At 37.9% G+C, this 12,141-nt stretch overlaps 1 protein-coding gene across 2 annotated transcripts in view; it reads right to left on the reverse strand.

The window, feature by feature from the left end:
* RSBN1 (round spermatid basic protein 1) overlaps positions 1-12,141 on the reverse strand; it is a 59,734-nt gene that overhangs the window by 13,977 nt on the left and 33,616 nt on the right. For both annotated transcript variants that reach the window (XM_002751255.7, XM_078332801.1), the window contains exons 3-4: positions 3,339-3,476; positions 2,584-2,726 (exon numbers count right to left, since the gene is read on the reverse strand). In XM_002751255.7, the coding sequence (XP_002751301.3) occupies positions 2,584-2,726; positions 3,339-3,476 (281 nt within the window). The remainder of the gene's footprint in view (positions 1-2,583; positions 2,727-3,338; positions 3,477-12,141) is intronic.

The raw sequence follows: 12,141 nt of genomic DNA on the forward strand, positions 1-12,141 counted from the left end.
CTAATATGACATCATGCAATGTGGAATTGTAAAGTGATGCTCATGATGGTGCTTGTGAGTAGGTACAAACTGGCTTTAGTATACAAGTATCATATTTTCAAAAGAGTATCATGTTTATATTGAAAAACTGGGAAAAAATTACACTAACAAAGAAATGTTAAGAACTAAGGCGGGAGGATTACTTGAGATCAGGAGTTGGAGACCAGCCTGGGCAACACAGTGAGACCCAAAATTAAAATCAAATTTAAAAAAATAGCCAGGCATGGTGGCAGGCACCAGCTACTTGGGGGGCTGAGGTGGAAGAATCACTTGAACCCAGGTGGTAGAGGCTAGAGTGAACGCTGATTCCTCATGCCACTGCACTCCAGCCTAGGTGACAGAGTGAAACCCTGTCTCAAAGAAAAAAACAAAAACAAAAACAAGAATTGGTTAAATAAATCTTGATACAACCATACAAGTTGTTTAGAAATTATATAGCTATATCTTAATATAACACATAGGCATAAGGGGAAAAATTTCCAAGTTTTAAAGTAAACATCAGGCAAAGAATGGGTTTTTGTAAAAAGATAATTTATGAGTACATATAATTTGAAAGGTTAATATTTCTAAATGGTGGCTTTCTGCCTTCTACTTTTTTTTTTCTTCTTGAGATGGAGTCTTGCTGTGTTGCCCAGGTTGCAGTGCAGAGGCAACATCTCAGCTCACCGCAACCTCAGCCTCCTAAGGGATTCTCATCCCTCAACCACCTAAGTAACTAGGATTACAGGAGCATGCCACCACGCTGATTCCTGTATTTTTAGTAGAGAAAGGGTTTTATCAAGTTTTCCAGGCTGGTCTTGAACTCCTGGAATCAAGCAATCTGCCTGCCTCAGCCTCCCAAAGTGCTGGGATTACAGCTGGTCTCCAATTCCTGACCTTAGGTGATCTACCCACCTCGGCCTCCCAAAGTGCTGGGATTATAGGCATGAGCCACTGTGCCTGGCATTTTTACTCTTTACTATTACTTTTTTCTTAAGTTTATAGTAACCAGGAAACAAATGATGGTCACTTTGGGGGAAAAGATTACAGAACAAAAAATGCATATAGTACTTAAGAATTTAATAAAATTTCAAGATTCATCATCATCCTGCAACAAAACTGCTATAACCTAACAATGCACAGAACTTTCAAATGACTTCTGGGTTTTTACCATGCCACCACCCTGCATTTGTATATAATTAATTAATAAGTATTTTCAGACATTTCAAGTACCTAAGATTATTCCATACTTAGCTCAAGTTATCGTTCTCCTATGAGCCTTAAGTTATGGTTTAGATTAGTCCATTAAAACTCACTTTTGGGCACTTCTTTTAAATTGCTATTATAGTCTAAGCAGGTATAAGTCATTTCAGTCTCATTAAATTAGATTTTTCAAAGTACTAGAGAGTGAGTTAATCTACATTTGTCTTTAAAGTCTAAAAGACAAAATATGTTAGCACAATATGAACTGCTGAAGCTCTGTACTATAGTACATTACTGGTTTCATGCAGCACATACTGGCTACCTACTATATGGCATGAGAACAAAGATGAATAAAACAGTCCCTGTCCTCTCAAAGCAAACCTCAAATATTAGTAAAAAATAAAAACATGTAAACAGAACTTGAATGAACAGAACACTAGCACAGAGAAGGGAACAATTAATTACCTAAGGGAGGAAAGAAAAGCTTAACAAAGGAGGTGCCATCCAAGTTAAGTTTGGTTTGGTTTTGGTTTGAGACAGGATCATGTCATGGACTCCTGGGGTCAACTGAGCCTCCTACTTCAGCCTCCGGCATATGACACTGTACCCAGCTCAAGCTAAGTTTTGAAAATGTATTAAGTTTGCTGTGGGACGGTAATCCCAGCACTTTGGGAGGCTGAGGCAGGAGAATCGTTTGAGGCCAGGAGTTAAAAAAAAAAACAGCCTGGGCAATATAGCAAGACCCCAACTCTACAAAAACAAAATACACAAAAAAACATTTTTAATCAGATGGGCATGGTGGTGCATGCCTATAGCCACAGTTACTTGGGAGGCTCTCCTGAGCCCAGGAGTTCAAGGCTACAGTGAGCTATGATTGTATCACTGCACTCTAGCTCTGGGCAACAGCTCTGTCTCAAAAGAAAAAAAAACGTTTGCAAAGTAGAGTGGAAGATGAGAGAGAGGATGCCATTCCAAGTAAAAAGAATAGTACAAAAGCAAAGAGTTTATGGTTTATGGTTTGGAAAGTGAATTCAGTATGGTCGGAGAAGATTAGAAACAAAGATACATCTAGAAAAGGTACAGTTGATTATGAAAGATCCTTATAAACCACACTGAGGGGTTTTATCTTTTATCCTGCAGGGACTTAGGGCACAGGTTTTAAAAATATAAGTAAAAATTAAATTTGTGTTTTAGAAAAATGCTTCACTTTGGTAACTGTGTGGACTGGAACAAGGAACTGACAACTAAAAAATTTACTTAAGGGAGCCCCTTCAAGACAAATGGTTTTCAAATTGTACTCATTTTGATAAGAAACCAACTAAAAAAAAGTACTTTTGCTTATTTGAGAAAAGAAATGTTTACCGTCGTCTCTTGAAGGGTGACTTTGGCATATCTGCTGTAGGGATCATCTGTTCTCCTGGCCTTACCCACATTATAGGCCCATCATCACTCTGGGACCTACACTGGAGTCGGAGGCTGGAAAGTGTACCCCAGGGCAAAGTCATCTATAAATCAGATGAATTAGTCACATTAAAAAACTGTTTCAATGACTTATAAGTTAATCCCCTCCACCCAAATAAAGTTCTAAGAAGACTTTTTTACAGCTGTATATAAAGAAATAAATGCTATTTACATAGTAAATTATATTTTTAAAAACTGAATTTAAGCCAGGCACTGTGGCTCACACCTGTAATCCCACCACTTTGGGAGGCCGAGGTGGGCGGATCACGAGGTCAAGAGATCGAGACTATCCCAACCAACATGGTTGAAACCCCGTCTCTACTAAAAAAAAATACAAAAATTAGCTGGTCGTGGTGGTGAGTGCCTGTAGTCCCAGCTACTTGGGAGGCTGAGGCAGGAAAATTGCTTGAGCCTGGGAGGCAGAGGTTGCAGTGAGCAACCACTGCACTCCAGCCTGGCACCTGGTGACAGAGCAAGACTCAGTCTCAAAAAAAAAGAATTTAAGTACTTTGTACCAATATTGTTATATCTAAACATTTCTATGCAAAACACTGGATAAATTTAATTTCAATAGGCAATATTAGCTTAATATTCGTTAATATAAAGTGCCCACTTAAGTAAAGATCTAAACTTTAATAATCTTAATTAATACTCACTTTCAAAAATGGTGATTCTTCTAACATATCAAGGAACTCTGGGAAATAATCACCAACTTCTTCATCTACTGCTCCAACAAGACTTATCTGCCGCATAGGACCTGCTCGGTAGGTGCCACAGCAGTACGTCCTGTTGACCTAAGACAAAAATAAAGTTGGAAAAATGGACTAAGGTACAACTATAATATAATTAAAGAATTAAAATAAGTTATTGTTTCCAATGTTGCCATTTCTTCTACAAACTAAGAATTGAATGGTCAATACCTTGGATAAAGCCAGAGAGGCACCCAAGCACACTGACAAATACACTAATACATGTGCCACAAGCAAATTTCAATGTGCTAGTTAACCTAAACATCTCAAAGAAATATTGAAGACAGTAAGATCTATTTAATACTTAAACTTCTCTAAAAAATGATTTTTTTAACTTTACAAATATTTTAGAGTGTGACCTTTATTTAAGGAAAAAAAAAAACATAAAAGTAAAATCATCAGGGCAGGGAGAAAAAAAAGACCACGGTCAGATTACTCTTCCATGTTCATTTTGTAATTCCTAGCTTCAGAATCTTCATTTTATGCCAGATACCAGGGTCACTGTTACCAAGACAGACCAATCTTTTTTTTTTTTTGAGATGGAGTTCCACTCTTTGTCCCACAGGTTGTAGTGTAATGGTGCGATCTTGGCTCACTGCAACTTCCACCTCCGGGCTTTAAGAGATTATCCTGCTTCAGCCTCTGTAGGAACTGGGATTACAGGGGTATGCCACCATGCCCAGCTAATTTTTGTATTTTTTTTTTTCAGTAGAGATGAGGTTTCACCACATTGGCCAGGCTGGTCCTGAACTCCTGACCTCAAGTGATCCGCCTGCCTTGGCCTCCCAAAGTTTTAGGCGTGACCCTCCACACCTGGCCCAATCTTTTTCTCTACTCAATTTATGACAAACTTATTTCTACCTCCAATGATTTTTCTCTTGAATCTGCCTAACCTGGAATGTCCTCTATTCTGTCAACCCAAATCGTATCCATCTTTCAAAGAGCAGTTCAAAAGTTCTTTTTTTCTAGAAGTCTTCCTGGTCACACTCCATAATCTTTCCCTTCTCTGAAGTCTAATTTTACCTAAGAGCAATGTACTTTTTCTCTCTGTCAACTCCCCACTGAATTTAAGGCATATCCTATACAAATGTGTAGCCCAGAGCATCCTATCTAGCATCTAAATGAAATCTATCAACTAATTCCATACAATCTGATACCATTCCTCTAGTCATTTCATGTGTTATTATCTTACCTAACCTCCAATTTACAGTTACTCAAGGATAGACAAATGGATCCTATGCATAGCAATGGACTAGACTAGAAATGCTGTATTTAACCGGAATTTCCACTTCAGATCAGTTACTAGCATTTTCTACCCCTGTTGAAATACAGATCACATTTAAAAGCCTAACACATACCAATATCTTTATATAAAATGGCTCTTTAATGAATATTTAAAAAAAATTAAAGAATCTACTGTCATGTTTTAAATGCCACCAATTTTGCCTTAATAGGAAACAGTCCACATAAGTGACCATCTAGTATATCTTACCACAATTCTTCGCTATTAGTTCTTTAGCAGCATTTTTATGATCAACTTTTTCCTTCCATAGACAATTTAACATCACCCACACACATATACAGAAAAGAAGGCCTTAGATCTTGTTCTCAAATAGCAGGGGTGGGATCTCTTAATTCCTTACAAATCCTTTCCCCAAGATCACTTTAGATAATTCTTAAGCAGCAGCCACCCAGGACAGAATTACTTTACATTTATTTATATAAATTACTTTCCATAACTTTTGTATGAACATCATGCCATAAAAAGCCAGGGGTGGTAGCATGGAACAAGGGCTCATCACAGGATATAGAGACAAGGAAGGAGAAGAAAGGAAGTCTTAAATCATTATTCTAACCTTTCTAAGCACTCTAAAACAACTAAAGCAGATTTAATCTTCAGCAGCATTTCTAGAAATCACATGCTTTTAGGGGTATTAAGAAATATCAGTCTCCCCCAAACACATCTCCCAACTATTCCCAGTCTCAGAAATTCCTTTCACTCTATACAGGGTAGTGGCATTTTATAGGACAAATGTCCTAAATACCTATCATAATATTTTTAAAATCTTTTTTCCAGCCAGAAGTGACTCTGAGACCTATTATAATTTAAAGCTGCCAAAACTCAAGACCAGTCCTAAAGAAGTACACTGCCGTGTGGCAGTTTTCAATTTATTTGGCCTGCTAGCTTTGAGATTATACAACTCAATGCATTATTAATTTGAAGGAATTCGTATTACTTTAAATTTTACATATAAAGTGAGACTGGAATTAATATTCTTACAGCACACCACTCCACGTTTACCTAATTCAAATACCACTAAACTCAACAGCACTGAACTTGAAAGAAAACTGAGAAATGTAAACATCTAGTATAATCAACATGTGCCATGAATAAATATAAAGCATCTTTTCCTATTTGAAAAGAGAAAAAAAGTAAACCTAAAACGGGGGAGGGCAGGAACACCACAAGACAGAGAGAGGGTATGACCACAAAAGATAGCAACCTCATAATTTTGCCAAGACCAACATGTTCATTTTCATATATACACAAAGAAAAGCTTCACGTCTTGTGAGGATTTTCCGTTTCATACCTTTGTATGAGTACCAATGTTGTACCCATGAGTGACAAAGAATTAAAAATGTTCTATTTTTATTTCCTGGCAGAAGAGCCAGCAAGTAAACAACTATGCTACAAAATACGAGAAGTGGATTTTGAAAGCTGCAATGTATAAAGCCTATTTGGATAACTGAAGCTAAGTCAGCCTAGCTAGAGAAAGCCCTTATTAGTAAACCACAACCTTCCTGTTTTCATTCCTTTACTTACATGAAATTAGACCTCTGGCTTTCCATGACCTACACTTTTTCTCAGTATCAGCCCCCTCCTGCTTTCAGCTCCTTCCATATCTAGCCTATACCTCAAGGTTTATCCCTTTCTCATAAACACACTCTCATCCTCTATCCCAGTCCTTCCACCAGCCCTGCCTGCAAACCCCAATCCTGAAACATTCAAACTATCAATCCCACCTCTGGACTTTGCCACTCCATAAGCCGATAAATCTCCTTCATCATTTAAGCCCATTTTAAAACTGACTATCCTGCAACTTACCATCAAAAGCACCATGATATACCTTTTTCACATAAGAATCCCACTTTGTAATATTAGTCTGTATTAACTGTCTCTACTGCCTCACCTCACTTTTTACTCACATCTCGTATCACTGTAATCAGGCTTCTGCTCATACAACTCCCCTGAAAGGAAGCATTGATGTCCTCACGGCCAAATTCAAGGAATGCTTTTCAGACACCTGCTTTCTTTCCCTTCCAGGCTTTCTCCTCGCCAAAACATGGTTGTTGCAGAGTTGGCCCAGTTTTCATTCAACATATTATCTGTGGGAGGTTTCAATTATACTACAGATTTAACTACCACCTGTACCCTACTATATTCCATTATCTACGTCTCCAACTTAAAACTTTTTCTCAGATTCAGATCTTTACATACAAATGGCCTCCTGGGGCAGCCCACAGATACCCTCAAATTTAATACCAACAGAACTGAGCTCTCTTTTTTTGTAAGGTTCCCTTCCACTCCCAAACCTGCTTTTTCTCCTTCTGTATTTCACCAGTTAATAATACTCATTTTCTCAGCTCCTTGTTGAGAAATGCTGAGTGTATGATTGCTGAGAAATGCTGACTGTATGATAAAATATATTGTTTGCTAGGAAGAATGACGGCAAGGAAAACCTAGCCGCCATCGTCACTGCCCCCGCCCCCCACCCCTGCATTCTAAAGTGGCAGGACAATATATAAATATGCCCACTACTTGAGGCATTCTAAAGTGGCAGGACAACATATAAATATCATACGCTGGTTAGACGTCTGACCCTGCCCCCATGGCTCCCTCGTGTGATCAGTGGTAAGTGGGCACCAGTTGCCTTCTTGGTATATTTTTGTGTTATGAGAAAATACCGAACATCTCTTTGTTAATAATTATTACCTGTTCAGACAGAATAAATGCATGGGTCAGAGTCTGCTTGAGGCCCTCAGCCCAGAATGCTGTCAGCCCCCTAAAGCTCTCAGCTCAGAAGGCTTTTTCTCCTTCTGTACGTATGGCACCCCAGATAGTTCCACTTTGTTGTTCTCTCTGGGTGTCTGCTTCGCAATTCCTTTACCACACCGCCTATGTGGGGTCTCTATGGCCAAGATAGACTCGGTAGGTCCTAAATCAGGAACTGATAAATCTCTCGTCCTCATCACTTAAATATCAAACTCTATGCTTCTAAATCTGTAGTACCACCACCTTAATTCAGGAAATTAACATTTCTCACCTAATTATAAAATCTCTTAACCAGTATCCTTGTTTCAGGATCGCATCCCCAAGAGCCATCCTACATACTGCTACAAATAATCTAGGGAAAAACATCTTACCATTGAACCTTCCCATTTTAAATCCTTTAAGTAGCTCCGTGTTACCTACAGCATAAAACTAGAAAATCCTTTTTAAGGAAGACAAAGCCCCTCCCGATTTGTTATTCCAAGGGAATAACAGACCAATATTTGCCACATTCTCCACATTTGCCTTATCCTAAATATACATTTCCTAAATTCTAAATAATTTCTGCTGCCTCCACAAGTTTTCACATGTTATTGTCCATCTTTACAACTCCTATATTTCCTTGATGGTGATTAAATAGACCTAAAAAATGACTCAAAATAAGGTTTCAAGCTCAGAGAGCCAAAGTTAATAACATTTACATATTTTAGATAAGTTAGATTTGGAGTTATAACTAGATCAAAAAAGGTAAGGAATAGATGCATAGATTTTGGAAATTGTCTGTAACACATAATTTTTAAAGTGACTAAGACTTGAGAGAAAGAATATAGAGAGACAGAGAACCAAGAACTGCACTTAAAGAAAAACAGATATTCGACAGACAGGAAGAGTTAGCTCACGATTGTGAAAGGATGAGGTAAGAAGTAATGCAATTAAAATGATTTAAGAATAACATTTCAAAAACTGTCAAGGACTTAACTATTTTTTAAGAAAAACAAACTGTTGTGAATACTGCTGCAATAAACATGGAAGTGCAGATGTTCCACATACTGATTAAATTTCCTTGAGACAGGCATATACCAAGAAATGGAATTGCTTGGTCATGTGGTCCTTCTCTTTTTAATTTTTTGAGCAACCTCCATACTGATGACCATAATGGCTATACTAATTTAGATTGACATTAACTGTACAAAAGTTCTCCTTTCTCCATATCCTCACCAGCATTTATTTTTTGTCTTTTTGTTAATAACCATAACTAGGGTGCGGTGATATGTGATATGTCATTGTAGTTCTGACTTCCATTTCCTTGATGATGAATTATGTTGAACACTTTTTCATATACCTGTTATATGTTTCAAATTTCAGAATGTCTATTTAGGTCTTTTGTCTATTTTTAAATCAGATTTTTTGTTGTTGTTACTGTGTTGTTTGAATTCTTTATATAAATTTTAGGCCACAGGGCATAAAATACTTACTATCCGGTCCTTAATAGAAAAAGTGGGCCAGGCACGGTGGCTCAAGCCTGTAATCCCAGCACTTTGGGAGGCCGAGGCGGGTGGATCACGAGGTCAACAAATCGAGACCATCCTGGTCAACATGGTGAAACCCCGTCTCTACTAAAAATACACAAAAAATTAGCTGGGCATGGTTGCACGTGCCTGTAATCCCAGCTACTCAGGAGGCTGAGGCAGGAGAATTGCTTGAACCCAGGAGGCGGAGGTTAGGGTGAGCCAAGATTGCGTCATTGCACTCCAGCCTGGGGAACAAGAGCAAAACTCCGTCTCATAAAAAAAAAAAAAGAAAGAAAAAGTTTGCCAACACCCAATTTAAACCACTCACAAAAGAAATCAAGCAATATATAGAGAGATCCAAGATGGCTGATCATTAGCAGCTCGAGATTATGGCTCCCAGTGAAAGCACAGAAAATGAGAGGATGGCACACTTTTAGATGAATTTTTGTTGCTCACGGACCAGAAAATTCCCAGCAGAGGAGCCCCACGACTCTTGTGGCCAACACGACTGTTTTGCCCGCCCTTGACACGGCAGTTTTTGGTGCAGAAAAGCACCATCAATCTTAACACCACTGTTTTAGCTGGAGCAGTGGGTTGCTCAGATTTCGGCGCTGGGAATCAATAAATTGGATGTCCACTCAGAAACCTAATTAGAAAGGCGGTAATTACAAACACGACAGATGGATAAATTTGTAACGTAGGGAAGAAACCCGCCTAAAAAGGCTGAGAATACCCAAAATCATAACGCCTCTCCCTCTACAGGGAATTCCAGTTCCTCATCAGCAACAGAACAAGGCCTGATGGAGAAAGACTGTGTTCCATTAACAGAGGCAGGCTTCATAAGGTGGATGATAAGAAACTTATGGGAGTTGAAAGAACTTGTTCTAACACAACGCAAAGAAACTAAGAACCTTGAAAAAAGGTTTGATGAAATGTTAACAAGAATAGATAATATAGAGAGGAATGTAAGTGAACTAACGGAGTTGAAAAATACAACACGAGAACTTCGCGAAGTATGCACAAGTTTTAAAAGCCGAATTAATCAAGCAGAAGAAAGGATATCTGAGGTTGAAGACCAACTTAATGAAATAAAATGGGAAGACAAGAATAGAGTAAAAAGGATAAAAAGGAATGAGCAAAGTCTCCAAGAAATATGGGACTATGTGAAAAGACCTAATCTACGTTTGATAGGAGTACCTGAATACCACGAAGAGAAGGAATCCAAGCTGGAAAATACTCTTCAGGATATTACTCAGGAAAACTTTCCCAACCTAGTAAGGCAGGACAATATTCAACTCCAGGTAATACAGAGAACACCACAAAGATATTCCTCAAGAGCAACCCCAAGGTACATAATCATTAGATTCACCAGGGTTGAAATGAGGAGAAAATACTAAGGGCAGCCAGAGAGAAAGGTCAGGTTACCCACAAAGGGAAGCCTATCAGACTCACAGCAGATCTCTCAGCAAAAACCCTACAAGCCAGAAGAGAGTGGGGGTCAATATTTAACATCCTTAAAGAAAAGAACTTTCAACCCAGAATTTCACATCCAGCCAAACTAAGCTTTACAATCGAAGGAAAAATACAATCTTTTATGAATAAGCAAGTACTCAGACATTTCATTACCACCAGGCCTGCTTTACAAGAGCTTCTGAAAGCATTACACATAGAAAGGAACAACCAGTATTAGCCTTTCTAAAAATATACCAAAAAGTAAAGAGTATCAACATAATGAAGAATTTATATCAACTAATGGGCAAAATAGCCAGCTAACATCAAATGGCAATAATTTTAAATTTAAATTGACTAAGTCCCCCAATCAAAAGATACAGCCCAAACCCCATCGGTATGCTGCAGCCAGACCCATCTTACATGCAAGAATACATAAAGTCAAAACAAAGGGATGGAGAAAGATTTGTCAACCAAATGGAGACCAAAAATAAATAATAAATAAATAAAAGAGGTTGCAATTCTCAACTCTGATGGAATGTATTTTAAAGCAACAAAGATCAAAAGAGGACGTAATGGTAAAAGGATCAACGCAACAAGAAGAGCTGATGATCCTGGATGTGTACCCAACCAATACAGGATACATAAGACTTGTAAAGAGACTTGGACTCCCACACAGTAGTAATGGGAGATTTCAACATCAATATTAAATAGATCAATGAGACAGAAAATTAAGAAGGATATCCTGGACTTGAACTCAGATCCGGAACAAGCAAACTTAATAAACATTTATAGAACTCTCCACTTTAAACACACAAGATATGCATTCCTATCAGTACCACATCACACCTACTCACAGGTTTAAATGAAATATTGGTTGGCCATTATTAAGCACGATTGATGGTATAAGGGAGGTTTTCAATACCCATTTTTAGACTGCATTCTAGCCTGGGCAATTAAGCAACACTCCTGTTCTCTCTCCCTCCTCCTCTTCCTCTTTTTTCCCTCTTCTTCCTTTTTCTTTCTTTCTCTTTCTTTAAGAAAAAAAAGCAATATGTTTGAATATAAACTCTGTTAAAGTGAACAATCTGTATTATTCACTATTATGTATCTGTGAATATATATACCAAAGTACCTGGTATGTAGTAATAAATATTTGTTGAATTTCTGTATTTTAAGGCTAGAAATGAAGTAATCAACCATAAACTCTGGCAAAAAGAAAAAAAAATGGGGGGAGGGAGAAGAGCTGCTGATTACCAGTCCATCACTTGCATTAAAAAATTTAATAAATGTAAATGTTTGTGATACACTTAAATAATTAACAGCATAACAATGAATAGCAATTATGATCACAAACTCAAAATTCAACATACACCAACTTTCAACCTGAAAAGGCTGACAGAAAAAAGAAAAAATAAATAAATTAAATTAAAAAACATGCACCAACTGTATGAAACTAATGCTAAACAAGCAAAGTATTTCTTCTTTTTAGTAAGAAAACTTCCTGGGCATATGGCCAATGAGCTAGGCTCCCTGGCAGCTAAACGTGGCCTGTACCTAAGTTTAGGCCAACAGGACAGTCACATAAGTTACATACGCAATCTCCAGAGTATGCCTTTATAAGGAAGTGGCTTGTCCTCCACTTCCTTTTTCTCTTTTGAGGGATGAAACACAAAGTGGTGAAGAGCTAGACTCAACC

Source organism: Callithrix jacchus, chromosome 7, assembly GCF_049354715.1.
Source record: "Callithrix jacchus isolate 240 chromosome 7, calJac240_pri, whole genome shotgun sequence".
NCBI lineage: Eukaryota > Metazoa > Chordata > Mammalia > Primates > Cebidae > Callithrix > Callithrix jacchus.